The sequence below is a fragment of the Callorhinchus milii genome, unplaced genomic scaffold, assembly GCF_018977255.1.
Source record: "Callorhinchus milii isolate IMCB2004 unplaced genomic scaffold, IMCB_Cmil_1.0 Scaffold1, whole genome shotgun sequence".
Lineage (NCBI taxonomy): Eukaryota > Metazoa > Chordata > Chondrichthyes > Chimaeriformes > Callorhinchidae > Callorhinchus > Callorhinchus milii.
The window spans coordinates 65,338,130-65,357,025 of NW_024704742.1; the positions used below are offsets into that span (position 1 = coordinate 65,338,130).

The window sequence follows — 18,896 nt, forward strand, 5'->3', positions numbered from 1 at the left end:
ATGACATCATTGAAATTGAAGGCAAATATTGAGGAATGGAAAATCTAGGACTTGAATTCAGCACCTCAATACTGCTTGTTTCAGCTGAGATCATTCATCAAAGTTAGGTTGTAGGAATTCATTTTTCCCGTGAGGGTAGAATCTGTGCCACAAGTGGCTATTGAAGCTCACTCAGTCCATTCCAGGGTTTAGAAAGAAATGATATACGTACTTGAGTGCACAATATTATGGTATGGGGAAGGGCCAGAGAAATAGGGTAGGTAAAGAGTAGGTAGATGTAATAGATTTAGAGTAGATAGTTTGTTAGCACCAGAGTAGACGTTATGGCACAAATGACCCTCTCTTGTGTCACAACTCTCAGGCTACTCTTTGTCTTTCCTATCGCAAAGTTCAGTTAACAGTCAAATATCTATTGATTGTATCGTGTTGAGTACTTAATGGGAAATTTCTGAGATGGGGAATATAACTTTTTTGACCTTTTGCATTCACTGTCAGTATGAAGTGCTCCTAGGCTCCATGAGCTGGAGTGAGCAACTGGGAAATTGATCTGGTCAGCACCAGAGGTGGGAGCCAAGCAGGAGAGCCTGAATTTTTTCCAACAACTTTGAGACAGTTGAGGCTCATCCAGCACTTGATGTCTGACAGAACAGCAGTGGGCCTGAAACTAGTGTTGAGGCAGAAAGATAGAGTGAGGTGACATCAGCCTACATGTGGAAATGGTCCCCCTTGCCTGCATATGATGTCACCAAGAGGGGAGCATGTAGATGAGGAAAAGGAAGGCCAGATTATAAAGCTCTGAGAAACAGTGAAAGCCACTGTGTGGCAGTAGTTAGAGAACATGTATTTACAACACTGGGACAGGTAGGGGTAGGAACAGGAAAGTGAGGTGTCGTACTGTGGAGGAGAGATGGTGAGTGATGAAGTGGTCTAGAAGAAATCTACAGATTTTTTAAAAAAATGGATGAAAGATAAGAGCAGAAAACAATCAGTATCTGAAAGAATATTTTGGGTATGTTGCTAAATTTGAGAGTGTCACAATGTGAATTATGAATGCTTGATGCTGACATCAGGTGCTTGAAATGTAACAATGTTCTATTCCCCAGAACCAACATTTCTTAACTGAGAACAAATCAACTAACAATTTTAGGGGGTTCCAAGACCAGTTGCTTATTGTTGCAGTTCATCCATCAGAATAATTAGCCCGTCCTTCTGTGTGCTGATGTGTGGAGATAAACCAACTATAAATGTTTATCCTGGTACAATAAAAGCAGGTTCATCAGAAACATCAGCCTTTTTAAAAAAAAAAAGAATTATTCCCTACCCTCTCCCCTCCGAAATCAATACATCAACTCATCTTGGCCCTCTGGAAGACTGGAATGCTTTATCAAGAAGCTAAAATGGTAAAGCCACCCCAAGTCACATGGGCAGTCTCCCACAAATGCATACTTTCAAGTGACCTTTCAGCCGTGCCACAAAAGTTATCTCAAATTCTATTTCCATGATTGCACTACAATACAAATTTATATATCGTGCTTCATGTCAGGAGGACGTCCCAAACCACATAAATCTATAGAAAATGCTTTGCACAGCATTTACAAAAATGCTTGTCTCATAGCAGTACACTTCATATGCATCATTATTTCACCATCAGCGGTTGGGCCTTCAGCTTTTATGCCCCCACTCTCTAGAACTCCATCCTGGAGTTCCTTTTGTCGCATCTTTTCCCTCACCTCCCTTAAGATCCATCTCAAGACATTCCTTTGACCTCACCTTCAGTCATCTTCCCTCCCCCACCACTCCCAAATCTAACCCCAGCTCAGGTGCAAACCCTTGACTGTCCAGCGATTTGGGCCATCCTTCCGACATGAAAGACCCTATATAAATGCAATTTGTTGTTTGTATCATCTGCATGTCTAACCATACACATGGTTACCCATGATTTAGCTTTTCTGAGCTTACTGTTGTGTGAACATCTGGCATTCTGCAGGTTCAAGCTATCCTCCCAAATCCACTTCACTGATTATAAGTTCGCATCTGAACCTATTCGAGAAAGGTATGTTTTGGACTCTTGAATTTGACCTCATCTGGTCTTCCATTTCCAGCATCTCAACACAACAACAGAATCACATTTGTAAAGAGCCTTTCACGTTGGGAAGATGTCCCAAGGCGCTGAACAGTCAGGGATCAGGACCCGAGTATGGGGAGGGTTGGGGCGAGGGAGGGCAGAGAGGTAGGAGTGTGGCTGAAGGCACGGTCAAAAAGGAGGGTTTTGAGTCGTGCCTTGAAGGAGGCAAGAGAGGGAGCAAGGCAAAGGGATGTAGGGTGGAGTTCCAGAGGGTGGGGGCAGATGGTAGGGCAGATCGGGCGGGAGACGTGGAGCAGGCCGGAGCCTGCTGAATGGAGGGAGCGGGCAGGTTGATAGTGGGTCAGCAGGTCAGAGATGCAGGAGGGGGAAGGGGAGGAAGGGCCTTGAAAGTGAGGATGAGGATTTTGAATTCTATCCTCCGAGGGATGGGGAGCCAGTGGAGTCGGGTGGGAGTGATGGGGTCACGGAGCCTGGTTCGGTACAGGACAGGAGTTGCAGAGTTCTGGATGCATGCACATGTACACAAACAAGTTTACAGTCTTTAAGAAATACTCTCCCCGTGCAAGAGAAATCCATGCTGCCCCCTTGTCTTCCCCTCTTAACCACAATCCGAAAACTTTTAGAATGGAAACGTGTCAAATAAATAGTTTCCACTATATTCTTTTCTTGAGTCCCATTTTCTCTCTCCGCTCTTCGCTTTCTTTGTACTGTCGGCTTCAGTTCTTGACATTTTTACAAAAAAATTGTATTTGTTTCTTCGTTTTAGGAAGATGATATTCTATCACAGACGGACTTTAATATGTCTATTATGCTGTTGAGGCAATACAAATTTACATTTATATAGCACCTTTCACATTGGGAGTCAATCATTTCAATTTATTTAATCTTGGCTAACCTGCAAAATGAAACCATTAGTGGATGTCGTGATTGCACTTCATTTTTTTTCCTTTTCATCTCAATGCATCAAATAGAAAAATTAAACCAGCAGACAAGAGTTTAGTTAACAACCCTGACTACATTTTGATAGTGTTATTCACTGAAGCATTTTACTGCAAATTGAAATTTTGATTCAAGTCGCACTCGGATGTGATTTTTGCAATGTCAATTTTTCAAGTACTTAATTGCAAAAGATCTGGATGTTGCCTCAATGCAGGGCTAGAGTATTGCATTTTTTTAAAACAAAAGTGTAATCTTCCATTAATGTAATGAATGTGGTCCCTAAGGGTAATCTTGGTAAAGCACTTTGGAATAGTTTTCCATTATGGAGTACAGAGCAAATTCAGTGAAATGGTCATTTAAGGTATTACCATACCCTCGAACATATATATTTTCTGCAAAGAAATTATAAATGCAGAGATGCACAATATTTAACTACCCATAATCAATGTTGGTTACCCAGCTTAACATTTTCACTTAGGCAAATAAGGACAATGATGATGAGAAATCTTCAAATAATGAAGTTGGTATGATTACTGAAATACTAAAACAATTAAGAGTGGCGGCTTCCATTAATGTTCAGCTGTGTTCTCAATGCAGTGCAGTCGCTGGACTAAAAAATGTGAACTAAAAGCTTATTCCATCAAGCCATGATGGAATAAGGCTTGAATAGTTGGCTTGTATTTCCTATGACAATACCAATAAGCCTCTTAGACAAGCGTTGCTGTAAATATGGTTGCAAATGATAAGTAATCATTGGCTAATTATAACTCTTGTTTATGATGTTCTATAAGATGCGATGTGTTAACATTTTGGGGCTTGAGGACCAAAAGTCTTGATGAGGAGGGTGGGAGTTTCCCATATTACATTTGACAGATCACCTCCTGTCAACATTTTGAAACTCTTCACACATTGTGTTATTTTGAACTTTAGCGACTTATATTATTATTATTATTATTATTGTTTAGGCAATTGCACCAGTTTAACCTGCACCAGGCAATCACGGAATGATCGATTTATTCTTGGACAATTAAGAATAAATTTAGTTCATGGTCCCCTCCTTTTCAATATGTATATACTCCCTCTTGGTGACATCATCCGCAGACATGGGGTCAACTTCCACATGTATGCAGATGACACCCAACTCTATCTCTCTGCCTTCACCCTCAACTCCAGGACCATTGCTGTCCTGACAGAGTGTCTGTCAGACATTAAGTCCTGCATGAGAGCTAACTTTCTAACATCAACAAGACCGAGACCCTCCTGATTGGCTCCCATCAGCGTCTCCACACCTCAGGCACTGACTGTATCACTATCTATGGTTGCACACTCCACCTCACTAAGCCAGTCCATAACCATGGCGTCTTGTTTGACCCTCAACTATCTTTTCTACCCCACATCCGTACCATGATCCACTCTGCCTTCCCCCACCTCCACAACGTCACCCGGCTCCTCCACTGCCTCACCACTCAGGCCGCTGAGACCCTCGTAACATCCAGGCTTGACTACACCAACTCCCTGCTTGTCGGCCTTTCCATTTCTTCCCTCCACAAGCTGCAAATCATCTAGAACTCCGGAGTTCGTGTCCTCAACCGCACCAAGCTCCGTGACCCCATCCCCCCACTTCCTCACCCGCCTCCGCTGGCTCCCCATCCCCCGAGGATAGAGTTCAAAATCCTCCCCCACCCTCTGGAACTCCAACCCACATTCCCTTTGCCTCGCTCCCTCGCCTCCTTCAACAACAACAACAATAACAAGATTCCATTTATAGAGCGCCTTTCACGTCGGGAGGACGTCCCAAGGCGCTGTACAGTTGGGTCAGGACCCGAGCAGGGGGGAAATGGTCAGGGTGAGGGGAGGGAAGGGAGGGAGCGAGGAGGGGGTAGAGAGTCGAGAGGGGAGCTGAAGGCACGGTCAAAGAGAAAGTCTTGAGACCGGCCTTGAAGGAGGAAAGGGAGGAAGCGGCGAAGGCATTGGGGGATAGAGTTCCAGAGCTTCGGGGCTGAGAGGCTGAAGGCCCGGCCACCGATGATAGGGCGGTTAGGGCGGGGGATGTGGAGCAGATCGGAGCCAGAGGAACGGAGGATACGGACAGGTAGGTAGGGGGATAGTAGGTTGGAGAGGTAGGAGGGAGCGAGGCCGTGAATGGCCTTGTAGGTGAGATGAGGATCTTGAAATCGATCCTCTGGGGGATGGGGAGCCAGTGGAGACGAGCGAGGGTGGGAGTGATGTGGTCCCGAAGCCTGGTGCGGGACAGTACACGAGCTGCAGAGTTCTGAATGACCTGCAGCTTGTGGGGGAGGTGCGGGGAAGGCCGGCGAGGAGAGACGCGTATCCAAACCCTCCTCTTCAACTGAGCCTTCGGCCACCATCCTACGCTCCCTGCCCTCCATCCTTCCCGATCCCCAAATCAGGTGTAAATCCCTGACTGTCCAGCGCATTGGGACATCCTCCTGACATGAATAGGGCTATACAAATGTAATTTTCTATTGTAATAACACTCGAGAAAATTGTAACTCAGACTTGTGTAATGCATTACATTTTCTAATGAAGACCTACATTTAGTTTACAACTATTGAGTTTGAGTGCAATGATGAATCCATAATGACGCTCAGGTTCTCTCTCACTGTTAAATTGTGAAAATTAAAAATAAATCTTCTCTTTCCCCCATCTACTCCCAAAGCCATTCTTTTATATTGGAGACCAATTCCATGGGTTCCAGCAGCCCAACTTGTTATTCTTGTGAGAAGCTTGGTGGGCAATATCAGATGATTATTACTTTCACCATGGGAGCAGGCATCATAGCTGAGCCTGATCTTGGCTTCATCTCTTTGTGTGCACATATATATGTATGTATATGTGTGTGTTATATTTTATATATACTTTTACTGACTTTGCAGCAGGAACCCCTAATAAATGAACATGGTTTACTTTATTCTGCCTTTAAAGATTTACATTACATTTACATTCTTTCACATTAGAATGTTGATCTTCATTTTACAGCCCACAGATGGACTCTGCACTATACGACATGTTATGGCAGCTACACATTTGAAAATAATGTGACTATACCATTTACATTATATAGCGGCTTTCATGTCAAGAGGACGTGTCAAAGCTCGTCATCGCTATTGTGAATTAGCTGCTGCCTCAGATGGTGCTTTTATCTAGAATTCAAAAGATTCATCCCCTTAAACTAGTGAACGACTTCCATTGTTCAGAGAGCACTTGAACTTTGGTTCAACATAACTGTTGTAGTGGATCACAGCAGATTTTGCGGTACAGTAACTGCAAAGAAAACTGCAATAATTGCTTTGTTTCCAAAAAAGTAGTGTGATTTCATTCAGCTGCTCTTATTAACATTTAAAACAAAAGTAGATTTTCCAAATGTTACATTTGCCCCTTCAAGAAATTAAAGTGCTCTGAGGTTTCTGTTGAGTAGTAATTTTTTTTGTATCTGATTAAAGGTATTGTTTTGCTACTCTCATCTTAATAATAATCCTTTTAATGTACAATTAGATTTTGAGAAATGTTTCTGGTGTATGGGGAAATGTATTTATAATTGTTTGATTCAGCATTTTTTCTCATTAAAACTAAACTGATAATTTGATTTTAAAGTTGTTTTAAATCAGGCCTTTGCTGCAATGCAAGTATAACAGATGCTCTGTTTTTTCAGTCCCCTAAGCAGTCTAACAAGTTCCTACACCTCGGAGGATGTGGATCAAGAAGAGATCCAGCTTGCCCTTCTGGCTGCCAAATTTGCTACAAGAGAAAAGATCCGAGCTCGGTTTCATAGTAGCAGTGACCTTATCCACCGACTTTTTGTGTGCATCTCAGGTATCTGTAATTTTATTTTATTTTTAAATTTCACCTTAAGGGTAACTTATTATCATGTTCATAAGAAGCAGCTAGATGTAGCTGCATTACCCCACATCTTCTGGAATGTTTTAAGCAGGAAATTATTGATAAAGGTGTGGAGTGAAGTAAATCAGGCTGTATTGGATTATGAGAATCGTGAATCAACACCAAAACTAGCCAAACTGTTAAAACTTCTATTATGGGCCCAGAATGAGTTGGATCAAAAGGAAGTTAAATATCCTAAGATGACAGATCTCAGCAAGGGAACAATTGAAGAGCCCAAGTAAAAGCTATTTGATGGGACTGAACAAGAGTATGAAGTGTCTTGCTGTACAATATTTACTGCTTACAGTATATCAGACTGGACTGTAATAAATTCACTAATAAATGACAGAACATGTGAATTACTTTCTGGTTAAGAGTAATCACATTTAAGACTGGGATGAAGCCTGAAACATCACTAATGTGTTACATCAGGGAACCCCGCCAGATGGCTGTGGAAGGGTCCAGGGATTGCAATATTCAACCCAGTCCTAAATTTATTTTGATGGTAAAATAATTTTCCCAACTTCACACATTGCATTGAAAATACTGAATATTTGGTGTTTGCTTTTGGCTGCTGTACAAAGTTTCTATTTGCAATTTTATTTGCTTCATGTCATTAATTTTAAGGCTGTTTGTGGGATATTACTCTGTGGAATTGACTGCTGCATTCACCCATAAAACATACAGTCACTTCACTTTACAGTATATCCTGTGGATTTCTAATCTAATCTGTCTCCAGCTCACTTTTGTGAAATTATAAAATAGGTGGATGAAACCCATAGGAAAATGGTTGAATACATTTTATGTGAATTTCATGGCATTCAAAACAAAATGAATGTAGCCTAATGAATGTGGGTAAATGTAAGGTGTTGCACACTGGAACACAAAAGGAATACAGTATGGTCAGAGGGTGAAAGGATACAAAATAAACAGTCAATTCACTTTATATGTGAAGCGCTTTGAGACATCTGAACAATGCGATAAGGCGCTATGTCAAATCCAAGGATTATTATTGTTCTGTGATGGGCACCAGGAGTTTTGCCAGACCAAAGCAAGTTGGTTCAGCATTTTTTTTCTCCCCCCTCCTTCTCTCAGGTTAAATGCTGTGATCAGGGAATTGTATCTGATCTCTTTTGGCAAAATTGTGACGGAAGGAGAAATTCAAGTCAAGAAAAGAAATGGTCACATCACATCACAGTTGTCTGTTTTAGTGCAAGTTCGAGTGCACCTTAAGTGATTAAATAGAGAAGATGACAGTGCAAGTAGATAAAACCCAAACAAAATGTAAACTGAACCCTTGGTTTTATAGCTGAATACAAAACCATGGGAGTAATATTGAACCTTGTACAAGACCTTGCGTTAGATTTCAGTTCCCAAAGCCATGTACTTCAAAAAAATGTTTGCAGGAAAACTTTGTGTATATTGTTGTAGTTAACCTGGCCATAGCTTTTGACTGATCTCTAAAATGTGTAGCAGCGTTTAAGGAAAAGTTAACTTCAGGGTAGCATTCACTGAAAAGCCTTGAATGAGTGCTGTTGCATACTATGCATTGGAGCGGAATTGACGAGGAGATTTTGAACTATAGCATTCAAGAGAATTTGGTGGGTGCATCGAAGATGGCTGAGGTTTTTTGTTTCAAATAGTGTTTTCTTGGATTTCATGAGTTTATTTGTTGCAGGTTTTTAAGCTTTTGAACTTTTCTCCTGTTTCATTAGTATATTTAACTCCAGATACAAAGTTTTCCATGTTATGCCCATACGCTAAGACTGAAACAAGAAGTAAAAAATAATTAGACCATCCTAGAAAATCAAAAGATATAAACCAGAATTTTGTGTGAGGAACAAATGATGACAACTATTTGCAAATAGGTCACTTGCATACATTCGCTTATAAATGAACTTGCATGTTTGACTATAGGAAGGGTTATTGCATAGAGTGATACAGCATGGAAATAGCCATTTGGCCAAACCCATCCTTGTTGGAGTTTATAACCTACATGAACCCGAGCAGATGAGGTTATATTTACGAACTGAATCATCAGAAGTTGTTTTTGAACCTGCAGTCAAGTGCTTCTTTTTGGGGAAGAGCTGCTTTAGCTGTTAATGTATCCTGAATATGTATGTCTCCACTTACAATAAATCCCAAGTCTGAATTGTCAGGAGAATGTCCCAAGGCTCTGGACAATCAGGAATCCACACCTGAGCTGGTCATTGGGATCACGAGGGATGGAGGGCGGGGACGGTAGGGATAAAAGCAGCAAGTAAGCTATCCTAGCAGCACCTACAGTATTATCAGATTGAAAACTTTTGTATTTCCAGCCTCACTTCTAAGTAGTGACTTATATTACTTATATGAGAAGGTTATGATAGATTTGCTGTTCAGAAAGGTGACTGTATGACGTCATTACTGTAATAATAATCCTTGCATTTGATGTATCGCTTTATCGTGTCGTCGAGACGTCTCAAAGCGCTTCACAGAATATATTTTAAAATGGATTAACTGTGTTATTTTGTGGGCGAAATGCAGCAGCCAATTTAAAAATATATGCAGCAGCCAGTAAAAATATAGTCTCCTGTAGCTGAAATCAGGAAAATTATTTATTCCCATGACACACTCGTATCAGAATGATACACATTCTGATAGTTTTTTTATTTCTTTTTGTTGCTGGAGACAAGTACTCCAATGAGTGTATTTTAGTCTTTGCTGTTTGGGACTTACTTACTTATTATATAATAATAATATTATAATATAATAATAAGTAAATGGTAAATGGTGCTCACCCCCATTCAAATCAGACTGAGTCCTTGGATAGTATCAGCTGATTACAAATAGAGAAATAGAGACAGAGCAGTTTTATTCCAAGATGATTTGGGGCATTTCTTTCTTAGCCCTTTCCCTCCTTAACTGTCATGATTGACCAAAGTAAACATTACCGTTCTATAGCCATGGCATTTAATGGTTTCGTCCCTTAGTAGTAAATAGTTTGCTTTAATGAACACTTTTTTTTAACAACACTGTAGGTGTTGCTGATCAGCTTCAAACAAACTATGCAAGTGACCTGCGAAGCATCCTTAAAACCTTGTTTGAGGTCATGGCAACCAAGTTGGAAAATGAGGAGAATCAGACTGAAAAGAAAGGTAATGAAAGGAAATTTGAAGAATGATTTTTTATGCAGAGAGTAACATAGTATTCTATGTAAATTAGGGAAACTTTTGTGAAGACAACCATCTGTAGCTACAAGATTATTTTGATTATTTAGTCATAAGTAACCCTAAAACAAACTCCATTTTAAAGTACAGTGTAATATGTATTAAGCACATTAGATAAACTGGAAAGATTCTTACAAATGTATCTCTAGTTGTGCAAGTGAAGTAATTTAATCCCGACATCCTGGGTCGCTAGGGGAGCTGAGCCTTACTTGAGACCAAGAGGTTTGAACCCTGGCGGGGCCACTCAGCCCATCATCTTTTTGAGGTTGATAAAATGGGTGCCATGTCTGAAAGTATCTTCCTTGTGGGGAAGTGAGGAATTGATCTGAGTTTGAGGAGAGAGCGCAGTCATGTCCACAACTACATCAAAAGGTGGCGTTGTTGGTTGAAAGCTTGAGTGCTTCATCGGGGAGGTTTTGAGATGTAGATATTTCCTTAACCCTGTAAAGCAAAAGCCCTATTGGTTTAAAACCAGAAAACTACTGTAAGAACTTGAAACTAATAACTCAAATGAAAGCAGGAAAAACAGCAGGTTCGTCTGTACCCAACAAGAGAAAAATGTTGATGTCTGTGTGCGACTCTTTTAACCCAAAACAATAATCTTGATCCAAAATGTTAATCTATGTTTTAGATGTTGATCGACCTCTGGTGCTTTTCCTGGTTTATTTATATTACAGGAGTAATAGATTGGAAGATTTTGAAATTATTTTTACTCTTAACAATATTTAGAATTCATATGAAAGTTTGTAAAGTCATGCAAAGACAAACTCCAGCTTTAACCAGTGACATTCCCACAAGGAAAATTCCTGGCTACAGCAACCTGCATAGAAAGGCTTGCTGTGTTAGAGACAATCCCTCATACTACTAAACCGTTCGATCTGTGTATCACAGTTTGGTTATACAATTCTAATCTATTATAAATGCCAACAGAGGTGATAAAGAGGGGCCTGTGGCCTGTCTGATCTCATTTTCACACTTCTTCTTCGATTATGGCTTCAAGCTGCTGCTTTTGAGTCTCGTGTCCTGGCTTCAAAGCAACCTTTCCAGCAAACGCTCCAGTTACTGATTCCATTTGGTGTAAATAATTATTTCCTAGTGTAGTTCTTCTTAAAATTGCCCTTCACAAACCTGACCCTGATCTGTTAATTAGTAGGACTACTGGTCCTTGACTCCTAACTTCTTATCTCGTTTTACGCTTAGTATGTCAGAATTGAAAAACACCATCTTTTTGCTGACAGCAAGGATTCTTAGTAAAGGACTTTAATGGGCTGACCCTGATTAAATCCATACCACAGAAGTTTTCATAACTCAGCACATTTGGTGCTAAATTGTCAGTCTCAGCCACCCCACTGAAAATGCCAGTGGGATGGCTGGGATCTAAAATGGACATGTCGTTTACAGCAGGGTGTGCTCTTATCAGATTGATTAGTTTTTTTTCTCCTACAGTGTAAATGGTGCTTTACTCTAAAACTAGGATATCCTTAGATGATCTGAGAGGCTTGTTTTTTTTAATTAACCTTCCTCAGTACTGACTTCCCTTTCCACCTCTCCTCAATCAGCACAAAGAATCGCCAAAGGAATATTTAATATCGGGAATGTCAGCACTTCTTACTTTGTGGAAGTCTCTTTCCTGCAGTTTGCTGAGAGTGCTGGAATCTGCTTTCATTTTTGGCGTTACAGGTCATACATGCATCTTTTCAGTTTTCTGAGACTTTCATTGATTATTCTTCTAAAAATCAATATTTTTAAACTTTATTCTTGAAATCCTTATAACAGATTCATAACTAATTGTAGTTTGCAGTTGATGTGCAGTTACTGAACCCTCTGCAAATACTTCACATTCTGATGGAGTGCTTTTTTTCTTGACTATGAAGGGAGAGAAGGAATGTGTCACAATAGAAGCCAGCTGTGGGGAAGGAAAGCATCTTGTTCTTACCTAACCAGCTGTGAAGTCTATAGATTAATTAAAGCAACATGCGGCAGGAGATTCGAGACTCCCAATAGTGCCATTATCCAACTTTTTCTAGAACTGCAATTTGTTTTAGGACAAAAAAGGGTAGAATTAATTTATAAGACAACCTCGGTTCTTGATCATTTACAGAATGTTCGATAAGGGAATCGGTTGCATAAGTAACTATAAAGGTAATTAATTGCCCTGAGATTATAAAGAAAAATTAAATTGTTTTCTCTAATTGCATTGTGTTATTTATTGTAGTTGACCAGAAATTGAGAAGTCCTGCTCTGGAAGACTGTGCTTTATGTCGAGAAAGTGTTTCTTCCTCTGAACTTGTTGAAAAAACAAGAGATGAAGATCTTGAAGGTAAAGTGTTAAAGCATTTGCTAATGCAGTTGTAATGATTAGTAATAAGCTTTCCTGGCATAATTGAGGATTTTACCTTTATACATTAGTTTTAGTAGATGGCATTATTGCTTCACAAGTAAATTTATTTGCTCAACTCCATGTTGACTGAACAGTATCTTATTCTGTTTTCTAATTCGTAAATGTTTCTGATAAAAATGAAGATTTTCCATTTCATCTGTGTGTGTGTGTGTCTCTCTCTCTCTCTACCTCCCTCCCTGGGTTAATTTGGCTTTGAATATGAAATTCAAGAGGGAATGAGTTTTTACTGATTGATGGTGTAAATGTGCAAACATTGGTTTAAACAGTGACTTTAATGGTCCATATCACTAAAATATTGTAATAAGACTCCCCAGGTTTACTTCACCTGAACTCTTATAAGATTTGGGACCCCAATATTTTATGTTTGCAAACCAGACTTGCTAAGTGTGCATTCCAATTCACAATCAAAAATTGTGAGATTTGCAAAACAGATGACTGCAAATCCCAAGCTGGTAAAGTCTGAAAGAAAGGCTTCAAGTAAAACACTTCAATCTACAGGGCAAACAAACAAAGCAAATTACATTTGTATAGCGCCTTTCACATCAGGAGGACGTCCCAAGGCGCTGGACAATCAGTGTTTCGTACCCGAGCTGGGGGGCGGGATCGGGTAAGGTGGAGGGCAAGCGGTGAAGGATGGTCATCGAAGGCACAGTCGAAGAGGAGGGTCTTGAAGGAGGTGGATAACAAATAACATAAATTACCAGTCCACATAGTTTTGCTCAATAAAGATGAAAAAGCTTTGAATTCTGTGACCTTTCCTTCTTATCATGGTTATACTTTTGACTTAAGTAGAACCAATTCCACAGTCACCTAAGGCTTCTGACATTGTAGATTGCGTACTTTCTTCCCCCTCTTTAGTTGCTCCACTGCAATCTGTAGCACTGGCAGCAGAATGGAAACCGTGCTGTCTCAAATTTCCACACGTGCAGTTCTTTTTCCAAGTTAGCAATCACAATTTGGATCTGTTCTGGATAATTGCTGCTGTGCAGAGAAAGTCTGTGCCAGCTGACTGAGCTGTTTTCCCATCACTGAACTCATATGTGATAGCTCAGCCCATCTGTGCCCAGGAGCACAGGGCTGCTGACACTTGAAGGGACATTTATGCTGTTTTCAGCACTATTATCTCTGGGGTTGGGTGAAGACATTGTTGAGCATCTCCAGGAGTAAATGTTCATCTTGCAGTGCTGTGGGGCTTGACACCAGCAGCAGTTTCATTTTAATCCAGAAAGTTACTAAAATGGGAAACCTAGCAAGATGCTGAATGTACGTGTTTTCACTGGGGAGTGGGAATAATTGAATCGGTTTAAATGGTTTATGTGAAGAAAAGTGTATCTTTTGTGTCTGACAGATCCTCCAGATTGGGTACCAGACGATGTCTGCAGTTACTGCACTGCTTGCAAGGCACCGTTCACTGTGATCCGAAGAAAGCACCACTGCAGAAGCTGTGGGAAGGTAATCAACAAAAATAAGTCTTGAAAAGAAGCTTTTGAATGAAATTGTAGAATCATATCCCACATAGAAACAGGCCACTTGGCCCTCTTATTCTGTGCTGGTGTTTTTCTTAATATGACCACCCTAATCTCACTCTCCTGTTTGCTTCCTACATGCCTTACAAACCTCCTCTTTACAAACATGAATCTAATTCATTATTTTTTTTAAATTACAGACTCTGCATTGCAAAGGTTTGCCAGATAATGTAACTCAACCACCCTTTGCGTGAAGACATTTTTTATTCTCCCCTTTAATTCCCTTGCAGTTATCTTAAATTTGTGCCGTCTCGTGTGCTGATTTACCAGCCAGTGGCAATAGTTTGTTACTGCCTTTTCAGATGGATGTTAAAGGTCCCATAGCAATATTCAAAAAGCAAAGGGCATTTCTCTCGGTGTCCAAACCAAAAATCCGCCAGATAAAATTGGCCATTCACTCCATCGCTGTTTGTGAGTCACAGCTGTGCGCAAGTTGACTGCCATGTTCGCCTATAAATGCAGTCACTGCACTTTACAGAAATTTTATGAAGAGCTTTGAGACATTCTCTGTGTTATAGGTGCTATAATCAAATGCACTATTATTAACAAGCAAGTTATGGGGATTATTGGCTAGGACACCAGGAGAAATTCCCTTTACTTCTTTCATAAGAACTTTAATGTCAATCTGAACAGGCCAACAGAACCTTAGTTCCACTTCTGATCTGAAGGACGGTCCCTTCAACTCTGCAGTGCTCTTTCGGTACTGCACTGGTGTGGAACTGGAGGAGTGCTGCATTGTTGAAGAGGTTTGAATCCACAACTTTCCGGCCCGGAGGCTAAAAGTTCGACCAACTGAGCCAAGCTGATACAAACCTCGAATGAGTTCACACCCACTCTGTCTTGAGTTTATTTTGCAACCAAAATGGGATTTCAGGAAATATTTTGTAAATGTGTTGCACTTTTCATCAATGGTGTACAGTCAGGAGAGGTTGGCCACAAAATACACAGTCAGTTTACTTTACAGTATATCTCATGAAGCGCTTTGTGACGTCTCAACAAAGTGATAAGCTGCTATATCAAATGCAAGGATGATTATTATTACCACATTTTCACTATTCATTCTAAAAGTGAACTTATTCAAACATTGCTCTTTACTGTATTTGGTCCTTTGTTTTTCAGATCTTCTGCTCACGTTGCTCTTCTCACTCTGCTCCTTTACCTCGATATGGCCAGATGAAGGCAGTCCGGGTCTGCACCCATTGCTATATCTTCCATGTAACTCCCTTCTACAGTAACAAAGCTAGCATTTGATACTACTGAATGTCTACCTGATTCCAACATGTGTGGACTAACTCAACACCATTACAACGGACGGAATTCGATATCAAACCAGATGAGTCAGCATCAAAGTTCGATGGAACTTTAGCTAAGCATTTTCACCTCGTTAATAGAACCCAGATGGTGGATGACTGGGAGAAGCTTTACCTGCAGATGGAAATTTTGTACAGACCTTTTTAATAATAATCCTTGCATTTTAAGTGATTTTGATAACGAGCTGCTAACACGATGTGCTGAACTTCTGTAGCTATTTAGCTAAGGTACAGTCTTCCGTGAATTTGTATCCAAGCATAAAAATATCGCAAGCTGAAGCAGGGCACTACGTGTAGGAGGGATCTTCCTGTATAGGTCTTGGGGTGGAAAACTTGAAGCTATGTTGCATCTGTTATACACTAATGATGGTTCACATCGTGGTAGTTAGTTAATCACAGCAAAAGTGGTCCAGATGATGATAGTCCCGACCTCTGTTTACAATTGGACAGTAATTGGAAAAGACTCCTGTCTGTATTTATTATAGGAGAGGATTATATTTCTACTACTAAAGCCATCCAAAGTGGCATTCCATTTAATGTTTTCTACCCAACACTAATGCTGGTCAAATTATTTTCCAGAAGCAACATCCAATTTTAAAGGTCAAGTGACAACATTTGCAGTTCAGTTTTTTCACAACTTTTTGTCCTCCCAGTGAGGTTATGCAGTCAGTTGTTCATGGGATCATGTCTGTTTGGTTTTAACGATGTATTGATGATGTCAGAGTTGAAGCACTTGTGGGCTGTTCTGGGTGATGTGGAGGCAGGAATCTCCATTGGAGGAGATGTTGCCTCTCTGGTGATTATTGTAAATGTAACAGTAAATAATAATCCTTGTATTTGAAAGTGTGCCTCTAACATTGAAATATCTCAAAGAGCTTCAAAGGTAATTGCTGTATATTTCTAGGCAATGAGACAGCCAAGGTCCCATAAACAGTCATAAAATTAGTGTAAAATTTTCCTGATTTATGATGTCATTTTAGCCAGAATCTCGTAAGCCTGGTATTATGAGATCGAAGAGCAATTTGATGGATATCCTGAGGAGACTGAGATGGGGAGAGAGAGAAAAATAGCGGGGGTGAATGTTGATTACCAGGGATCTGGAATTATCTAATCTATTGATATTTGGTATTGCCTTATACAAGATTTCAGTGGTAAGTGCACTCTTGCTGTTGGAGTTCTATAGAGTGCAATTGCAAACTAATTTCTTCCATCAATCTGTTACAAAACATTTTTACCTAATAAGTAAACCATCCTAAATGGAAATTTTATTTGCAAAACTCTTCTTCCTTGTGCTTTACTTTCTTCCTTCCATTTTAAAAAAAATAAATTAATATCGGAAGATGGAATCTAACTTGCTTCTTCCCCCAAAATCCAACACGTTTCCTAGGGCCATTCTGTTAAGCATTCACACTGTCTTCAGTCATTCATCTCTTTTTCTCTCTCTCCTTTCTCCCCAATTGGAAAATGCTCATCTTTTTTCTGTGACTCCTACAATGGTACAGACAAAATTTGTGGGCATAAACACTTGGCCCATTCTCACCCATCACACCACTCAATTTGTCTTGTCTGACTGACTATTTGAATCGAAATGTTCATTTCATGATGTTTCCGTAAAAAATTTCTGTAACCGTTTTCTTTTTGACGGGTTGAATGTAATTTAGGTGCTTTTTGTAAATTGATTTACTTCATCATCAGCAGCAATTTCTGACTGTGCTCGGATTCCTGTTGTTTCTCAATTTTGAGTGCGAGTGAACAACACCAATTGTGGTAATTTGGAGAAATTATGGAATTTATGCATTATGTGTCTGAAATGTTTATCTGTATTGATGTTTCTCATGATAATTGAAATTTCTAATCTTGTCACTTGATCTTTAAGCAATGCAAGTTTGGAGGGAAGTGGTTTTCCTTTAATAATTAGAGATTAACTTGGGGTAAAATTGGAACTAATTTGTGCCATATCTACATTTACTATGTACTTCAGCGTTATTAAAATACAATAAGAACCAAAAAGAGCAAATTTTCAAACCAGTGCTACACACAATTTTCTGATTCAGTTTCAAATTGGCATTTTTGCACTTGTTCAATGATTCGGTGAGCTTTCCAGGGCTTCGTGTATCTGGTGATATTTTTGATTTGGAAGTACAGTACTTCATTTAAAAAAATGTATTGTTGATTCTTAAGCCACAGTGTTTTATCAAAAGACAGCGTCTCGTTAATCGCATTGTTCATGTCCACCTCTTGTAAACCTATACGTTAAAAAAAAGCAAACCTTATAATTTTAATCTCGATTGTTTGCAAAGTGCAAGCTGTTGTATTTATTTCCTTCAAGCGAGTGGTCAGATCATTTTTAAATTGGAGTTCACTATATCATCTAAAGTCGTGTACCTGATGAGTTCTTTATAGGCTGGGCATTGGATCAAAACTATTTCCAGTCATTTTCTTAATGTCCAAAATCATGAAACCTTGGGATCTCACATGTTCTCTCACCACTATAATGGTATTGGAAACTATTTGCTTATTAACTTCAATCATGGAACTGATTTTAAGTTGAAGAAACTAAATAATATTTCAAATCCTCTACAGTGATCTTATTCAAAGGTATACATCCTTTCAGTGTTAGAATTAGGAGAGTCAACTAGGACATTTGTCCTTGGCTCAACTCCCTGTGAAGTATAGGGTAGTTTAGTCTTGTAAGACAGAATGAAACAAAAAATGCTCTGTGCCTGAAGCCTCCCACTCTACAGTGCATTCAACTGTCTGCTCACATCCACGATAATTATTGCTTGGTGCATGTTTATCTGCCAGGCCTGTACCGTTGAGACAGCCTTCAGTTCCAATGATTTAAAAAAAACTTCATCCTGATGTAAATCTACAATCAGTACTTGCCATTCTACAATTATATTGCAAACGTCAACCTTAATAAATAATTACTGGGAACTGTAGAATTACTTTAATTTAAAACCCTGGTAAACGGCATTGATAATTCCCATTTTAAAGGACTTGCCACATCCAGATTAGTTACAAATCGCTCTCTGTGACCTAATTGGTAAACGTATTGCCTTGTGATATGCTGCCTTACAGGAGGGTCACAGTTTTGATATGTGTTCTATGTTGAATTAACTGATTGAAATTGGAATATTGCAGTCACCTCAGTTCCCCAAGGAAAAGTCAGCTGTGGTTTTCAATCCTGATCCCTATCCAGTGACTCACTTGGGGTGAGATAAGGACAGGATTCTTAGTGGTAATCCTTATTCTTTTTTTCCTTTCTCCCCCACCATCCCCAATATAGTTATGTGCCTTTCCACAGTGCACTGTTAGGTTCACACATCAAATGGCTATACAGGAGGGTGACGGGTTTCAGGACATTGAACCATAGAAATTTACAGCCTGGAAAAAGGTCAGTCAGCCCATCATGCTGGCTATTTTAAAGAGCAACTCTTTCAGTCCCATTTATCTGCTATTTCCCCCCGTACCTCTATAGTTTACTCCTTTTTAGATATATATCTAGCTCCCTTTTTAAAACTA

At 39.7% G+C, this 18,896-nt stretch overlaps 1 protein-coding gene across 2 annotated transcripts in view; it reads left to right on the top strand.

Moving 5' to 3' along the window:
• Nucleotides 1-16,236, top strand: part of zfyve28 (zinc finger, FYVE domain containing 28) — a 92,243-nt gene extending 76,007 nt beyond the window's left edge. For both annotated transcript variants that reach the window (XM_007905234.2, XM_007905235.2), the window contains 5 exons: nucleotides 6,699-6,859; nucleotides 9,946-10,062; nucleotides 12,350-12,454; nucleotides 13,884-13,987; nucleotides 15,181-16,236. In XM_007905234.2, the coding sequence (XP_007903425.1) occupies nucleotides 6,699-6,859; nucleotides 9,946-10,062; nucleotides 12,350-12,454; nucleotides 13,884-13,987; nucleotides 15,181-15,312 (619 nt within the window). In that variant the 3' untranslated portion in view covers nucleotides 15,313-16,236. The remainder of the gene's footprint in view (nucleotides 1-6,698; nucleotides 6,860-9,945; nucleotides 10,063-12,349; nucleotides 12,455-13,883; nucleotides 13,988-15,180) is intronic.
• Nucleotides 16,237-18,896: the final 2,660 nt, after the last annotated feature.